At 36.4% G+C, this 19468-nt stretch overlaps 1 protein-coding gene across 1 annotated transcript in view; it reads left to right on the top strand.

The window, feature by feature from the left end:
* The window catches only part of LOC124798306 (neural-cadherin-like), a 446838-nt gene extending 435248 nt beyond the window's left edge, over positions 1 to 11590 (top strand). The window contains exons 26-27 of the mRNA XM_047261643.1: positions 5391 to 5564; positions 8027 to 11590. Of these exons, the coding sequence (XP_047117599.1) occupies positions 5391 to 5564; positions 8027 to 8139 (287 nt within the window). The 3' untranslated portion in view covers positions 8140 to 11590. The remainder of the gene's footprint in view (positions 1 to 5390; positions 5565 to 8026) is intronic.
* Positions 11591 to 19468: the final 7878 nt, after the last annotated feature.

Below are 19468 nucleotides of genomic sequence, written 5' to 3'. Positions count from 1 at the left end.
AAAGTTATAAGGAAGTAAATGTGTGAGCCTATTGTCGATATGCCCAACTGTTTACAAAGTTGTCTATTAGATGTTCTAGAGTGGACACCACATATGTTTCTAATTAAACACTTTTTGGGCCAGTTTTTTTTCCAAGTATTGATGACATTACAGTCACAAAACTCAGAGATAGTGAACAATGCTGAAAATACAGTCATCATTAACTGGACTGTACTGAACAGCTACCAGTACAGAATAATAAAGATAATGGTTTACAGAATATTTAAATATGAACACCCTTGCACTGAATAATAATAAGACAGTTGTGATGAAATTCTTCTTACAATACAATATGGCATAAATGTTAAATCACTGTCTAAAGTTGAAACATCTGATAACCATAAATTTTTAAGTATTGTCAAGGATGAACATCTTACACAAACAGAGCACATTAGCTAAAACTGTGAAAACGTTAACTGTCATGTTTACATGTTAAAATACCTCACACATGAGTCCTCTGGTCCTAGAACAAATCACCTACAGATTAATCCACTCACATTTGCAATATAGGATGAAATGTATCATGAGGCACCCACAGTTTATATGCACAGGGTATTCAGGCTTTAGAAGAAAACAGCTAGAAAAACTGCTATTATAAGTAAACATCCATCATATAGCAACTATTTTATGAAGCATAATTTACTGACTGGTACTCTTTGTATGTTCATAAGACAATTATGTTAGTACAAGAGACTGTAGAAAAGGGCATACTGAATGGAGATGTTCACCTTTCCAACATGCGAGCCAGAGATCATCATCATAGGATACTGATGAATAAAATAGCAACAGATAACAGCCCACTTGCTGCTAGAAGATAATTCTGTAACAGGTTGCAAAATGGTCAAAAGCAACTCTGTGGGAATCTTTTTAAGAGTAGAGTGAAACAGTTGTTAATTTGAAGAGATTTATACTCTCTCAAATATTTCTGAGCTCCATTATCTGTAGTTCTATTCTTTGTGTATTTTCAGTTGCAGTGACCCTATATCAGAGGTGGTTAATATTTATTTAATAGTATCTACTGTCGTGCTCTTTGTGTATATTTATTATATTTAGGGAATGACATTGTTGTTATAACTGTACAAAAATGATTATGACCAAGACTCTAAAGTTAAAATGGGCATATTAAAATTATATTATGAATCTCAGCATTTTGGTCATGTAACATGTTATTAAAATATATTACCATTTACTTCTTTGTAGCCATCATCAGATCTAAAAATTTAGCAGCAACATATTGGAATGTAGTCATACTTGCTACTGACCTGCGTGTTGCTGCTAATTTTTTAGACCTGATGATAGGTGCAAAATCAAAACTGTTAATCAGTTTTAACAGAATATAATACGACCAAGACACTGACATTTATAGGGTCACAGATCTTCGCAGAAGGTGCAGAAGGTCTCATTTCATGAAAAATTATTACTCCTCAATCCAGAGTTTTCTGATAATGTGACACCATAAGACATTAGTAAAATGTAAATAGTAAAAGTAAGACAATTTTTTGTCATTTTCAACTCCAAAGTCTGCTATTACCTTAACACAAAAGCTGCAGAGCCTAGACATTTAAGAAAAGCTGTAACATGTGATTATCAACTGAGGACAACCCAGGAGAATTGCCCCAGTTTAATCCATGTACCACTGAAAAGATGAGTGAAATAAGTGTAAATGTCAGCAGTATTGAGAAACAGCTTAAATTGTTTAAACTGAACAAAGCTCCAGGACCTGATGGAATCCCTGTTTGATTCTATACTGAATTTGTGGCTTAGTTAGCCCCTCTTCAAACTATAACCTATCATAGATCCTTTGAACAAAAAACTATGCTCTGTCCTTGGAAAAAAAGCTCAAGTCTCACCTGTCTACAAGAAGTGTAATAGAAGTGATCCACAAAACTACCATCCAATATCCTTGACATCAATTTGTTGTAGAATCTTAGAACATATTCTGAACTCAGACATAATGAGATACCTAGAACTGAGTGATCTCCTCAGTGCCAACCAGCATGGATTGTGGTAACATCCATCTTGTGAAACCCTACTTGTAATTTTCTCACATGACATACTGAAAGCTTTGGATCAAAGCAGTCAGGTAGTTGCAGTATTTCTTTATTTCTGAAAAGCATTTGACTCGGTACCACATCTACTCTTACTGTCAAAAGTTTGATCATATGGAGTATCAAGTGAAATTTGTGACTGGTCTGAGGACTTTTTGGTAGGGAGAACATAGCATGTTATCTTGGATGGAGAGTCATCATCAGATGTAGAAGTAACTTTGGATGTACCTCAGGAAAGAGTGTTGGAACCCTTTCTGTTCATGCTTTAAGTTACTGACCTTTTTAATTGTAACATGAGGCTTTTTGCAGATGATGCAGTTATCTATAATGAAGTACTACCTTAAAAAAAGCTGCATAAATATTCAGTCAGAATTTGCTAAGATTTCAAAGTGGTGCAAAGATTGTGACACTTGCTTTAAATGTTCAGATATGTAAAATTGTGCACTTCACAAAATGAAAAGCATAGTAGCCTGTGACTATAATATCAATGCGTCACTGTTGGAATCAGCCAACTCATACAAGTACCTGGATGTAACAGTCTGTAGGGATATGAAATGGAACGATCACATAGGCTCAGTCATGGATAAAGCAGGTGGTAGACTTTGATTAATTGGTAGAATACTGGGGAAGTGCAATCAGTCTCCAAAGGAGATTGCTTACAGACCACTCATGCGACTCAACCTATAATATTGCTCTAGTGTGTGGGATCTGTACCAAATGGGACAACAGGGATATTGTACATATACAGAGAAGGGCAGCCAAAATGGTCACAGGTTTGTTTAATCCAAGGTAGAATGTCAACAGAGACACTGAAGGAACTGAACTGGCATACTCTTGAAGACAGACATAAATTATCCCAAGCAAGCCTATTAACAAAATTTCAAGAGCCGGCTTTAAGTGGTGATTCTAGAAATATACTACAATCGCCTACCTATTGGTCACGTGGAAATTGCGAGGATAAGATAAGATTAATTACTAGCAGACACAGGGGCATTCAGATAATCATACTTCATGTGCGCCTTCGTACATGAATGGAATGGGAAGAAACCTAATAACTGGTACTACAGGATGTATCCTCTGCCATGCACCTCACGATGGTTTGAATAGTGTAGTTTTAGTTGGAGATATAGGTTCTTATTAATATAAGTGACCAGGATTTTAGAACATTCTATTTCATCTACAACATTATGGAAAGGATAAATTGTTACTCACCAAATGGTGAAGATGTTGAGTTGCAGATAGGCACAACAAAAAGACTGCAGATAAAGTACACTTTCGGCTGACACATGGCCATTGTCTCTGGCTGCTGTGGCATACTCAGTGAGCCAGAGACAGTGATCATGTGTGTGTGAGTAGTGTTTGCATGAATGTATGTGTGTATGCTGTCTGATTCATAAGAAGGTCTTTTGGCTGAAAGCTTATTTGTTTAGCAGTCTTTTTATTGTGCCTGTGTGCGACACAGCATCTCCACTATGTAGTGAGTAGCAGTCTATCCTTTTCATAATACTGTCATTATTCCATCCTGGATGTACCATTGTTCTATTTCATCTACAGGTTTTGTGCCAATCCATTATTCTAACAGTATGGTCAGTCCTAGTATATTACAGGACTTCATGAATGTGCTTAATCTAAGTTCCATAACAGCTCATTTGCAGAGAAACAGTTACTAATTTTCAAGATATTTCAAAGTAATGAAGTATCACAGTTAGGCTTGATTATAATACTTGCATGATCACCAAAGAGATCTATATTTGCTTCTTTGATGTACAGTGGTAGATCATTTACCTATAACAAAAATGAGAACAAAAGCAGACCCTGTAGTGTACACCTACAGAGATCATTCCTCATTCTGTAAAAGCTGTTTCTTTGCTTACATACTGAATTTTCTTAGCATCACACCAATGAACCGAAGTCTGGCACCTGCTTTACCTATAACAGAGCTGGGGTGATCGTACCACTTCGTATCTACACAGAATGCTGCACAAAGGAGTTTGTTTGTATCAGATGACTGATTCCTGTTATAACTCGCCGATATTGTAGTCATGAAGTATGACATTTCTGCTTTTTGTGAAGTGTATAATTTTACATTTGTGAACATTTAAAGCTAGTTGCCAATATTTGCACCACCATGAAACCTTATCATAATGGCTGTATATTTGTGCACTTTTTTGAAATAGTATGTCATTATAGATAACTACATCATTTACAGAATTTCTGAAGTCAATGTTAACATTATCTGTCAGGTCATCAATATACATCATGAACAACCAGGGTCCAATTTATTTTCATGGGACACCCCGAAGTTACTTCTACATCTGTTGATGACTCTCCAACCAAGATTACATGCTGCATTGTCCCCACCAAAAAATCCTCAAGCCTGCCACAACTTTTGTTCGATACCCGTAGGATCACACATTCATAAATAAGCTTTGGTGTAGTACTGAGACAAATGCTTCTCGAAGGTCAAGAAATACTGCATCTACCTTGATCCATAACTTTCAGGATGTCATGTGGAGAGAGCACGAGTTTTTGGGATCCTTGCTGGGTGGCATGGATTTGTTCATTCTGTTTGAGATATATTGTTTGTTTAAGCTCAGAATATACTCTAAGATTTTACAACAGATAGATGTTAATGAAATCTGCAAATAGTTTTGTGAACCACTTCTGTAGCCCTTCTCATGGGGTTGGCTTCTGCCTATCTTCCAACCCCCCCACCCCCACCCCCTCCCTCTTGGAACTTGCAGTATACTATCATTAGAAGGGGAGCTAATAAATGAGTCAGAAATTCATGATCATCATGCCCAGGTGCCATGTTCAGTTTAATCAATTTCAGCGCTCAATGCCACTGACCCTAATATTCAATATCCTCATCTTTGCAGTAGTGTGAGAGTAAGCTGGGGCAGTTCTCGTGAATCCTGCTTTGTGTAGGACTACTTGAATGCAGAGTTATGCATTTCTGCTTTTGCATTTTTATTCTCAATTTCAGTTCATGTGTCATTACTGAGTGTCAGGGCACTAACGCTGAAGTCAGTAACAGCGATTACATATGACCAGAATTTCTTTGGGTTTTGAGGTAGGTCTATTCTTGGCAAACGGAAGACATTTAAAGATAAATTGTTATTAAACACTGATAACAACTCATTATTCAAATGTTATATGTAGAGATACATCGCAGATTTTCTATGACTGCTTATATAATAGATTTTTAGTCATTTACTTAGAAGTTATTCAGTTAAAATATTTTGCTTATATTAATGGTGTCTCAAACCAGTTCATGAGCATTTTATTAAATGTTCCTTGCAGATTCACATTTTCCAGTGCCTCCTTTGGGGTCTGAGCCAAATGTCGGTGTCTTTATTGAAGAACACAAGAAGCGTGCTGATGCAGATCCTAATGCTCCTCCATTTGATGACTTGAGGAACTATGCATATGAGGGAGGCGGTAGTACGGCAGGCTCTTTATCATCTTTAGCATCTGGTTTGTATCAGTTTATCCTGTTGTTATTATCCAATATTCTGCTAAATGATGTATATCTTGGCTTATACTAGTTAATGTGAATACTGAGCAATTGTTTTGAATGAAGAAGCCAACAATTTACTTCTAGTTACAGCTGCAAGATTACATTCACAATTTTTTACTGTCACACAGTTTCCGTTGCTGACAGCAACGGAAACTGTATGAGTTCAGATCTTCATGCATCTTCCATGTAGTGTATATGAAGTGTTAACAAGGCAGCTTGTCCCTGTGACTACTAGATGTGTAGCTACAAATTGAAACACTGAAACTCTTGCTACAAGTTTCCTACGAGAAACTGGGAAGAGGGGGCGGTGGGACAATATGCAGTTAAGAACTTTTTGTTGTTGTGGGCAATGGAGAGGCACCAACAGTACCAAAGGACTGTGGAAATGGAAGCAGGTTTAGAGAAACAATTTTATGTGGGACACATTAATATCTTATAGGAAACAACCAGATGGTGACAAATGTGTTGATTGTTCCAAATACATACATCTTCATTTCATTCATACTTATGATATCATGAAAGGAGCCATTTTGAACCCATCAAATGCAGTTATGACTCATGGTAATTCAGTAAGTTTACTACTCCATTTCTCGGATCCCCAGATTCTGTGATTATTTTTAGATGTAAACCAGCTCTTGTAGAGGAGCAAGACAATAAAGTAGACACCATGAGTTTAACAACAATTTGCACACTCAGTGGACCAGTGATGATGTAGTTAGTACGTGAATTTGTAGTCTATTGATATGAGAACAAATGGTGTTTGGGTTCATGGAGAGAGCAGTCAACAATGAAGTTATTCTAAGAAATTACCTACTACACATTCCAAATTTGCTGTGTTTTTTTGCAGTAGCTTGGTAGGATGTCCTTTGTCTGAAAACACGTTATGGTTTATGTTTGACATCTGGATTGTATGTTGCTTGGTGGATTACTGTTGGAGTACAAATTATCAGTTAATCCTAGGATATTTTCTGACACCTATCACTGCTTTCACTACTAGCAGTAATGCGTATACGTGTATAGTCCCATCTGTATCATCGTTTGAAGTCTGTATCAAACTTAGATCCTCCTATAACAGGCTGGGCAAGTCAGTTCAGAATTCAGAGGTGAGAGGGAGGCAAGGACTTTCCACCTCCAATTGAGCCACACCTAGTAAAACACTGTCATATTCAAATGTACATTTGGGTTGGGGGCAGCTTAATCATCTTACTAGCTGACAAACGTGGCATTGCTTGGGTATTCATTTTGCCAATTTGCTATTAGAAATGAAAACTGAACTTTATTTGTAATGTAATATAAAAAAATCATTATTATGTATTCATGAAAACACCTATGAGATCATGCAGTAGGCATGATGTGAGACAATACCAGGCAGTTTCTGTATGCTGGGCACAGCTGCTTTGTGTGTCTACAATGTGATTTTTGTAAACGTCTCTATGCAAATGCCTTTCTATTGCTCTATACATGGTTGCTGTTTTTGCCTACAGTTGTTTGTGCTTCACAGTTGAAAGCTGTCAGAAGTTCTGCCAGGTGTCAGGGATTTCCTTAAGGGATTTCCTTAAGTGAACTCAGCTGTAGGATCATCTTAGTGGTAAAGAATACTTGTATTAAAACTTAATGCACAAGGCAGCAGTTTTCACAATCACAACATTGATGATGTCATATCTCCCAAACTGTAATAAGTAGGAGGTTCTTACCCCAACAGCATTGTTGCCTAATAGTAAGGGATTTGTACACAAGATTTGGTTGGAATCAGTCCAGTGGTTTAGGAGGAGATGTGAAACATATATACATATATACATGTTTATAATATGTATGGGTCTGCATCTTGGTTCTAAGTGGGCAGTTTCACCTAGTTTTGGGATACTACATTCAGAGGTTCAGCCTTATTAATGAACATTCAGAGGTTCAGCCTTATTAATGATCACCACTAAATTGTCTGTGTGCATATAAGGGTGTAGAAGAACTGTCTGCCTTGAAGATGCCCACTATTCATGTGTAACTGAGTACCTGCTATTATGGTTAACATTGAAACTTTAAGTAAGCATTAGCACAAAGCAAACTGCATGGATATAGGTAGTTTTTAAATGACTTGCTGAATTGTCCCTGTATTAATTCATTTGATTAAGTACCTTAGTAATTAAAAACTTGCCATTATAAATAAGTTTAAGAAGGCCTCATTCATCATGTAATTCTTATAGGAATTGGTTAAGTTTTGTAAATTTGGATCCATATATTTGTAAGTGGAAGGAGTACTAAAAATTTAGCAAATAGGCTGAATCATAGGACCAAGCTTATGTAATGTCATCAGTTATGGTCTTCAGATACATGAGCAAGAGACAAAAATATTAAGATATTTTATAATGCTATATATACTTACTTCCATTAAGCATCTGAAGCAGACGTAAATTATTTGTTTCAGGCACTGATGACAATGAGCAGGACTTTGATTATTTGGGTGCATGGGGTCCACGGTTTGACAAACTGGCTGATATGTATGGACAAGAAGGTGAAGAAAGTGAAGAAGAACAGTAAAGGGAAGCTACAGTCCTCCACCAGTCATTTTTAGCAGAGTCTGTTAGATATTTACTGCAGTGCAGGTGGTTTGAACACCTCATTTTGAGGTGAGTCGAAACAGAAGCATTTATCATGTGCTGTAGACAAGAACTGTGTTGGCACTAATCTGATCTCGTTGGTAGGGAGAATCTGAAGCCCTAGTCTATCCCTGGCACTCTATTCCTTTTACATGGACCTGCCCTGTGCCAGATATTTACCTCAACTCAGGATTTGCAGATTAACTCACATTGTTATAGTATCTTATATGAAGCAAAGAATTTGTTCATGTAGAGGTAAGCTTCCTCTTACTGAACAACATGGACTGTCTAATTCCTGTTCCTCATAGGTCACTATCCCAGAAACTGGCCTAAAAATTCATACTTTTGATATAAGAAGAAGAAAAAGATGAAGTCAATTACTTCGGGCATATAGAAGAACTGATTTCAGGGGGAGAAAGTTTCAGTCTCAAAGTTCGTGATGCAGGCCACAGGCCTTTTTCTTGGTAGTATACCTATGATGCTCCTAGGCCTTTTTAAGTGAGATTATGTGAAAGTAATTTTAAGACAAATAAGACTGTAAAGGCCCACAATCAACGTGAGTCTCACTATGCTGTGTTCTTGAGTATAGGATGAGCACGATGCCAGTATTTATAAACAAGTGTACATGTATTGTTCTCTTAATGTGAATCAATTGTAACTGTGAATGTTTTGTACATAGTTGTCATAGAGTAGAGATGAGTTATGTAACTGTGAAAAAGTTTGTCCTGTACTGTAGATTATGAACTGTAAATAGGTTGTCATTGTGTTGTAATGTTTAAAGTACAGTATACCAAGCCAAGGATTAGTAATTTATTTCATGTTTACATTGTAATATTATGGGCTCAACTTGAAAGAAGGCTACTGTGCTCATCTTTCCTCCAAGGCCACAGTTTCTGTGACATTTCTGTATGTGTATGATTTGTATTTGTTCCTGTTCATATGAGCGTGGATGTTTGAGAGTGTGTGTCAGTTAAAAAAAGTCGCAAGTGGCTGTTGAGCGTTGTGCCATTCCTCAAGTAAGAAAGGACTGGATAATTGAGTGTAGTATGAAAGATATATATAGTTTGATTGTCAGCATACTAGCTGGAAATAAATCAAAAAGGTAGCTTGGAGAATGTATTTATTATTCTTTTACCCTTCTTCTTTTGGCATGAAATTATGTCAATTATGAGAATGTGTAGTGTAAACTCACAGAAAAATCACATTAATGTTTTGCACTTGTGTATCAATTTGTAGTGTTAGTCATATTTTAATACATGTACAATGTAAAATACTTTGGTCTTCATTCAAAATGTATAATTCTGTGCATCATCATACTTACGTTGTGAAGGTGTGATTGTTTGAGTAAAGTGTGTAACTTATTTGTGTGTTCAAGACCTTAGTAAGGAGATTTATTTGTACTTTAGTTAATTAATTGTTCTAGTATATTTTAAGCTCTGTAGCCAAAGTAATCATTTCAGTTTTGTATTTCTTTTTGTAAGTCATGCCATCCTGATAATTGTTTGTGTGTTTTTTTTATTTTTTATTACTGTATCAGATTTTGTCATATTGAATAATTAATTGCACCAGTTCATAAAATGGTAATTTTTTTTCTTTTTTCATTTCTGCTATTGAAGTAGTACTCTTATGTAACTGCAAGCAGTAAACTGCCTCATACATTCAGTGTAGCAGCTGAACAAAATGAATGGTAAAATCTGTATGTGATAAATATTGTGACTGTGCTGTTGATGAGTTCATCAACAGAAAGTGGCCACAGGACAGTTCTCCTGTTGGAGATCTGGTACATGTTTTCAATTTCTTATACTAAACAGGACTGACAGTTTTTTAAGAATTAATTTTTCTATCTTTATGGTGATGAATGGGATACTTTGTACATGTTAAAGATAATGCTCAAAAACAAAAGCTCTCCAGTACTCTGTAACTTATGTTGCAAACTCTAATGGGGTAAACTTTTTTTGTTCAGAATAGTGGTGTAATAATAATTTGTTCATGTAGTATCTGAATATTTCTATTGTCTTGCATTGTTGCTTCTACAATCGTTTTTTTTTTATTTTGTCAACTTTTTACTGATATCGCTTTTGTTTATAAGATTGCAAGAAATTAACATATACAGCTTCAGTAAGCACAAAATTGGGAAAATTATATTAAAAAAGCATTTGGGATTATTGACCATATGTTAATTAAATATAATTTCATAATAAATAAAAATCCAGTAACTGAAACAGGCAATCAGTTGTCTGAGGCAATTAGTAATAAGAGAATACATAACTGAAAACCCTGATATCTAGATATTGTGTCAGGCTGTGACAATTGGCTCAAATTTCTAGAGAAGTTACATCAGTATTAGTGCTCATGAAAGCCTTCTGCATGGCATGGTGTGTAAAATAATGTGTGAGAAAGCAAGTAACTGTGGTTCATTTTCATGGCGATATAATGTAAAACTGCAGTTAAAGGCATGTAATCTAAAAGCTCAAATTGTCACTGCCATTACAGAATTTAATGAACATTTCTACCACTTTGATTCAAAACACAGTGTAAAGAGCGAAATGAAAAAGAAGTACATCTATGTAAATTTTTGGGCATAGTTCAGCATGAGATATTCAGATATTTTTTAATCACTGAGAGAAGTAAGGAGGCAGTACTCTGCCTACATAGTGACAGGAAAAGGAGATTTTGTACAATTTTGAACTAATAGGGAAGCCACATTACACTCCTCATTATCACCATTATCACATCAGACATTATGATTGTTTCTTACATGAACCATGATACACTGACTGTGGGTTAATTAAAAACCACTAAATTCAGTCTTTAATGACTTTTGAGACATATTTGTTGTTTTATTTTTATTATATTTATATAACTGTAAAATGTGTTTCAGTAGTGCATATTGAAAAAAATTATAGATTTGTGACTAATGTGAACTCAGAGGTTGTGGTAGCTTGCTGATAGTTTTCTGAAAATATTTTATTTATGGACATACATTTTTACATATTGTTTAAATATTAATATTGAAAATCAGCAGTTGGACCAAAAATGACACTCATCCTCTAAAACTAGCACTGGAGAGTTGGAAAAAGTTTTTTTGTATCTGAAGTCATTGAAACTTTAATTGTATTCCAAAGTGTAAATTGCAATGTGTGAAACTGAAAATTAACCCAGAGAAGTGGTTCAGTGTGCGGTTACAGTATTTGTACCTTCATCTACATTGTTATGTATTGGATGTGCATGATATTTTTTGAATTTCATTTCTAGAACTGTATGCTGTAATTTCATTATGTGAGCAAGGTGCAAGCCAACATGACAGAACCTTAATCCCTGAGCTTGCTATGTTAATTGTGTAATTTTTCATTGCCAACTGAAATCTTGGAATAATAAAGTGTAATTTATAATTTTGATTGTTTCATTTAACCTTAGATTTCTCTCGATTTTTGAGAGTGCAGTACTTCATATTATAACAGAATTATTTGTGTTCATGAGTGAGTAATTATCAGCATCTCCTTTGATGTCTTTTTCATCCATTTGAGTTAGCAGTACTTGATGTTAAGTAACTTAATCCATGCTCCCTTGTTTTTAAGTTTTCTGTATAGTTTTATGGTACAAGCAGTACCATCAGTGTCAATTCAGTGCAGAGAAACGATTAGTAAATCTGGTTTTTATCTGATTATTGGTAGACTTGGTCAGTACAACTTGAATGACAGTAAAAGTATGATGTGGAAGGCAACAGGATGACACCACATTACTTTCGAAGTATTAAAACGTGGAGAATACTGAGAATAATGTTGACATTACTGACCATGGGACTCAAACCGTGAGATTCGTCAGGTGTGTGAGTGAGTTGCCCCAGGTTGATACCTGGGAAAAGCCTCTCATTATGAAGAAAATTATTGTCAGCAATAATGACAAAATGACTCTAAGAAATCTAATTGTAAGGGCAATAAAATGAATCAGAAAGTATTTGCCCCCTCCTGGTTTTTTAATGCGAACTAAACATATTCATTCCCACCGGCAGACCTTTCTTAGACTGGGCTAGTCTAAGCTGTGAGGTCCACTACATGGAGTTGCTGTCAGCTGTTGAAGATGGTGGTTGTGCTTCACACTTCCATGATGTACGAGCAACAAAGTGTGATGAATTTTCTGCAGAGTAAGGGACAAGCATCCATAAAAATCCACAGGGAAATGCAGCCAACATAGGGGGGAAATGTGTTGCATTGAGAAGTGTGAGGTGGTTGTGCTGTGAGTCTGCAAAAAGCCATGAAGGCTTACAAGATGTTGAATGTTTAGGAAGGCTGCGTTTGTCATTGACTGACGACAACATTCCCCACCTGCATGCTATGGTGAAAGTGGGTTGCATATGGGAGTGTTAACATTGTCATTCACGCATCCTTAAGATATTGGAAGGTTTCATGTCCTTTGGTGGGTGCCTAAGCAGTTGGATGACATGATGAAAAGCAAGCAAATGATTCCTTCACAGTGGTGTATTGAGGAGGGCAACAGTTTTATGAACCGTATCGTGACTGGCAATGAAATGTGGAAACTGCATTTCATGCCAGAATTGAAGTAGCAAAGCATGATGTGGAAATACCCAGGTTTGCACGTGGCAAAAAATTCTGTTTTTTTTTAATTTTATTTTTTTAAATGTCAATTTCCATAGGACCAAATTGAGGAGCAAATCTTCAAGGTCACGGAACATGTCAGTACACGAAATTAATTTATGAATGTGAAAAAAGTCAAGCCATAAGTATAAGTAAACGCAGTCAACAATACGTCAATAAACAGCTTACTTTTTCAAGGAACTCCTCAGCAGAATAGAAGGAGTGACCCATGAAAAAACTCATCAGTTTTGATTTGAAAGTGCGTGAATTATTGCTAAGATTTTTAAATTTTAGTGGTAGCTTATTAAAAATGGTTTTAGCAGTATAATGCACACGTTTCTGCACAAGAGTTAAGTAAGTCCGATCCAAATGCAGGTTTGATTTCTGCCAAGTATTAACTGAGTGAAAGCTAATTATTCTTGGGAATGAGCTAATATTGTTAACAATAAATGACGGTAAGGAATATATATATTGTGAGGCCAATGTCAAAATACCTAGACTCGTGAACAGGGGTCGACAAGAGGTTCATGGACTTACGCCACTTATTGCCCAAACCACCCATTCCTGAGTCAAAAATATCCTTTTAGAATGAAAGGAGTTACCCCAAAATATAGACCTGTATGACATAAGTGAATGAAAATAAACAAAGTAGACTAATTTTCATGTCAAATGATCACTCACTTCAGATACCATTCGAATAGTAAAAATGGCAGCATTAAGTCTTTGAACAAGATCCTGAATGTGGGCTTTCCATGACATTTTACTATCTATCTGAACACCTAAAAATCTGAACTGTTCAGTTTCACTTAACATATGCCCATTCCGTGAAATTAAAATGTCAGGTTTTGTTTAATTGTGTGTTATAAACTGTAAAAACTGAGTCTTACTGTGATTTAGCATTAGTTTATTTTCTACAAGCCATGAACTTAAGTCATGAACTGTGCTATTTGAAACCGAGCCAATGTTGCACACAACATCCTTTACTACCAAGCTAGTGTCTTCAGCAAAGAGAAATATAGAGTTACCTGTCGTACTAAAGGCCATATCATTTATATAAATAAGGAACATGAGTGACCCCAACACTGATCCCTGGGGTACCCCCCACTTGACAATGACCCACCCAGACCCCGCATCACAGCCATTCTCAACACTGTGAATAATGATCTTTTGCTGTCTGTTGCTTAAGTAAGAGGTGACCCAATTGTGAGCTACTCCCAGTATTCCATAATGGTCCAACTTCTGGCTCAATATTTTGTGAACAACACAATCAAACGCCTTAGTTAAATCAAAAAAATATGCCTAGCATTTGAAACCTTTTGCTTAACCAATCCAGTACCTCACAAAGAAAAGAGAATATAGCATTTGCAGTTGTTAAATGACCTCTAAAGCTGAACTGTACATTTGATAGCAAATTGTGTGGTATAAAATGATCAATTATCCTTACATACACAGCCTTTTCAATAACTTTAGCAAACACTGATGGCATAGAAACAGGTCTTAAATTGTCTACATTATCCATTTCTCCCTTTTTATGAAGTGGCTTTACTGCTGAGTACTTTCATTGTTCAGGAAACTGACCATTCCTAAAGGAAAACTTAAAAATACAGCTAAATACAGGGCTGACATGTGCAGCACAGTACTTTAATATTCTGCTAGGCACTCCATCATATCCATGAGAGTCCTTAGTCTTCAGTGATTTAATTATTGACTCAATCTCCCCCTTGTCTGTATCACAGACTCGGAAAGGCATTTGAAAGAGAGTTATATGGTTCCCTGTAGAAACTAAATTTTTATTCAATCCACCAGCAATGCTCAGAAAATGATTGTTAAATACTGTACATATATCTGATTTATCAGTAACAGAAATATTTTCACTACGAACTGACTTTACATTGTCGCCCTTGTTCTGCTGACCAGACACTTCCTTCTGTGCAATTAGTTGGAAAATGGATAATAGTGGTCTTCTGGGATTCCTATGGACTTTCCCTGCTGTATTTCAGGCCACTAGGTGCAACCACCAATGCTGACAATTATTGTTACTCACTGTCATGTCTGTAACAAGCACCAAGGAATTCTCGATGTGGACAACATGGTTACCCTCCACGACAATGCAAAGTCCTCATATGGCAATCAGAGCTACCAACAAGCCCAATCATTTCACTGGGAGAGACTGGACCACTTACCATATGTTTGAACCTTGCCCCTAGTCATTTCCACATTTTGGTCTTCTCAAGATGTTCCTGGCAGAACAGTGATTCACATGCAAAGATGAAGCTAAGACAGCAGTCCAACTGTTGTTTCACAGTCAGCCAGACAAATTCCACCACAGGGGCATCTCAACTTTAGTACAGTGATGGAACATATGTCTGCACCTGTGTGAGGACTATGTGGAAAAGTAGTATAAGGTATGTAGAAAGAATAAAATGTACATGTGTAATTATACGTATAATTTGTGATAGTCTTTTTGTTGTGCCTATCTATGACTCAGAATTTCCACTATTTGGTGAATGGCAATTTTCCTTTTCATAATATTGTAATTATCTGTGTGTTCCTTATTTTGGCTCATCAAAAAGTAGACACAAAGACTTTCTGATTCACCCTCACAATAGATTATTAATGATAAGAATTCCAGATGAACCTGCCAATTTAGTAACTTGAAGATGACTATTTGTGAGCTCAGAACATGCAACAGCCTAATCCTTGAAACGAAGGTGGTGGTGATTGATAATGATGATGACAGTATTATGGATAGGAAAGACGAAGTAAATGGACATGAGATGGCGGATGTGATTCTGTGAGAAGAATTTGATGGAGCATTGAGATACGTAAGGTGAAACAATGCCCCTGGAGTAGTTGACATTCCTTCAAAATTATTGAGATCCGGAACTATTCCACATGGTATGCAAGATGTGCAAGACAGGTGAAATACCATTTGATTTGAAGAAGAATGTAATAATTCCATTTCCAAAGAAAGCAGGTGCTGACAGGTGTGAATATTATCAAACTAGTGGTTTACTATATAATTGGACTGATAAAAAAAATCTACTCAGGAAATGACACAAGAAAACACACATAAAGTTTAAAGAAATGGATAAGCTTTCAGAGCTGCAATAGTCCTTTTGGCAGAAGGACTGAAGGGAAAGAAAGGGACATGAAGGAAAAGGACTGGTGAGGTTTAGGAAATGAGGAGAGTTCAGAACAGTTGCCTAGAACATCAGATTAGGAGAAGTTTACTGGACACGATGAGAAAAAAAGACAGACTGTTGGAGACTGCACTGGAAGATATTTGAGGCCCCCAACAATCAGTCTTTCTTTCTCATGCTGTGCAGTAAGTCTCCCCTGACCCTGGGTTATGGGTGACTTTTCAAAACTCTCCCCATTTATTAAACTTTGCCAGATGTTTTCCTTCATCATATTTCCTTCTCCTTCAACTCTTTTGCCAGAAGCAGGAGCTTCACATTTCTTTAACCTTTATATGTGTTTTCTTGTGCTACTACTTGGTGAACAGATAAGTTTTTTTTATCTATCCAATTACATTATATTTTCAAAAACTGACAAACCTTTGACAAAATATTGCCACAACAGAAGATGGAAATTCTGTAAGAAGTCGACCTTAGGAAAGCTCAATTTTAGAACTGTTCATTCATTAACTGTGTTCTATAGATCCCATGAAGATGGAGAATGTTCAGCGAGTGGAACAAGTCAAGATATAGGATAATCAAAGACAAGAATATTATACGATCTTTATCTCTTTATGGTAACAACAGAAAACTCTCTATACTGCTTAATACTGTTCACACTACCAACAGATAAATTTAATTTAATAAGTTAGATGGCAAGCCACTACACTGAAAAAAAGCTGCTGCCTTCTCAGTTATACCACGTACCTGCTATATATCTGCTGTTGGTAGCTTAGAATTACTTGAGTGCAATAGTATTAATCAAGGAAAATGAGTCCTATTTACAGCAGAATACCACCTGTCACAGCCGTACAATAAACACTTACTTGCATGTAGCTGACAGAAGCCTTAAAGCTCTGCATATCGATATCCAGATAATTTGTAGAAAGAATGGTTAATAAATCATGTTTTTAATTTTCTTTTGAATTGGGATTCACAGTTTCCTGTTTTATGTCAGATGGTCATATTTCCCATCAAAGTATTCAACTCAACTCTGAATTATAGACAAGGAGGTGAAGTCAACACGTAAATTATTTTTGTGTATTGTATTGTGACTTTTTAAGTCATAGTTCAGCTTATACTGATTTTTATTCCCAGCAATAAAAATATTCAAGGAGTAACCATATGGAAAGTGGATATAAGAATTTCAAGATGATTAAAAAGGATTTGGCAAGATGTGAGCAGAATATTGTGTAAAGCAGTTGAATGAATATTTTTTTTCCCTGCCACAGAACATAATTCTTAAGACAACAGGGGGTGAAAATATGGAAAATAGGTTGACAGACTTGTCTTTAGATCAAAATAATGAGAGATGCTTCAAAGAGCTTAACATCCTGAATTGAGCTTCTAGATTATGTATGTATTGATTCGAGTTTAACGTTTTATCCAACTGGAGCCCCAGGAATTTTACACAGTGTGTTTCATTCAGTGTATGACCATTAGCCGTGAAACACTTGTAAGTCAGTTCATCTATCATCTGAGCTGATCTGCTAAGGTTGAGTTTGAATCCTGGGTTAACATGTTTGTGTCATCATTTTCGATTTTTGAATTACACTTTAAAGTCACCAGAAGGTTATTTGTGTAGTTTTAGAGCATGAGGGGGTACAGTACTTATTCTTGTGCTACCCTACACAATACCCTATACACATAAATAATCAGCGCATGTATTTCCCAAATTTAAGGATGAGAAACTGGGGTGCAGAGATTAATTGTAATAAGGTTGCTACTACTATGCCTCAAACAATAGATCTCTTGTACTGTAGTGTTGTTGTGCCCTCAATCTATGATAGATCAGTAGCACACAAGAAGTGAAGTATTATATCACATGTTAACTTGTGAATTGTGACTACAAATTCTGTTTATCGCTTGTACAGAGCTAAAGAAAAACTTAAATTATTGAAGAAGTGGAGAGTGTTGGAAATCATGCAGTTTGAAGAAAGCACAATATGAGGATAGTTGTATTCATGGCTTGGGAAAAAACAAATCACAGCTTCAAGAAACAAACGGTAACTGCCGCGCATTTTGGAGCCCAGAAACTAGTATATGGACTCCTGTGCTCTGTGCTTATGTAGAAGAGTATGGTAGTGCACTGACTAGTGAAATGTGCCAACTCAAAGCATTGGCTTCATCCAAAAAACTAGGTGTCACCAGTCTCAAAACTAGCTGGGACTGGCTATTGAGATTTTTCAATTGAAATGTATTAGGCTTCTGGAGGAAAACTACCATCACTCAATGGCTTCCAGGCAATTACAAGAGAAAAGTAGTACATTTTCATTGCTACATGATAAATTTGTGCAGCAAACATCCCTATATATTTTCACAAGTTGGTAATGCAGATCAAATACCAGTCTATTTTGAGATGGCACTCAACAACACTGTGAACAGGAAAGGGGAATCCATCATCATGATATAAACTGGTGGCAATGCGAAGCAAAGGTGCCCAGTGACGCTATGTGTAACCGGCAATCGAGAAAAGCCAGCACTTTACACTATATATAAAAGGAAAACTATTCTGAAAACATGAGTGAAAGGCATATTGGTGAGAGCAAATCCAAAAGGTTGGATACACAATAACCTTTTGATTGATTGCATGTTTGGCAATGTTGCCCTGGTGCATTACTGAATTTATGTAGCATATTGGTCATGAACAGCATCCACAGACATACACCAGAGGAAATGCGAGACATGTTACAAAAAGGAAAAAACTGACTTGGTCATTATAGCAGGAAGCCAAACATCCATCCTGCAGCTGCTAGACTTATGTATAAATTGGCCATTCAAAGCTGCTCTTAAACAGCGACATACACAATTGATGGCTGACAGAAACCACAAGTTCACACCGAATGTAAAGATCAAGTGGCCAGATTTGTTCCATATCTGTGAGTGGGTGAAATGTGCATGGGCCTCCATTCCACCACCACTGGCAGAAATGTCCTTCAAAAAAGTGCGGCATCACTAATTCACTGGATGGAACTGAGGACAACTCTCTGTGCGAAGATGACCATGACAACAATGATTCTTCTGCTAGTGATGGCGCCAAAATTGATGATGAATAGAATCATTAAGTCAGATTTTTTAAATAAATAAAACACAAAGCAAAGCGTTTTTTTTTTTTTTACTTCCTTAAAATTAGGGTGTGCGAATTACTCGGTGATGTGCATTATTTGCTTACATACAGTATGTTCCCCCATTCTGAGGTTAGTTTCATGCCTGTGATCCAGTCTGTCAATGAGGCCCTCTGCTTTCTCCGTCTATGTAAGAAGAGTGTGATAAATTGCGTAACACATTTTTGCCAAGTGGAATTTTGTAATCTACACAATCAAATGCTTTGACAAAGTCACAAAATATAAAAGCATGATAGTTTCTCTAGTTTAGCGTTTCTAGCACTTGTGATGTCTTATATTTCTTTCTCTGTGGAGAATCCCTTAGAAAAACCGAACTGAGAGGCAGTTAACAGGTTGTTCTTAGTTCAATGAGACTGTATTCTGCTATAGAC

The sequence above is a fragment of the Schistocerca piceifrons genome, chromosome 5 (assembly GCF_021461385.2).
Source record: "Schistocerca piceifrons isolate TAMUIC-IGC-003096 chromosome 5, iqSchPice1.1, whole genome shotgun sequence".
NCBI classification, from domain to species: Eukaryota; Metazoa; Arthropoda; class Insecta; order Orthoptera; family Acrididae; genus Schistocerca; species Schistocerca piceifrons.
The sequence above is the reverse complement of the archived record's forward strand: the minus strand, read 5'-3'. Positions and strand labels throughout refer to the sequence as shown.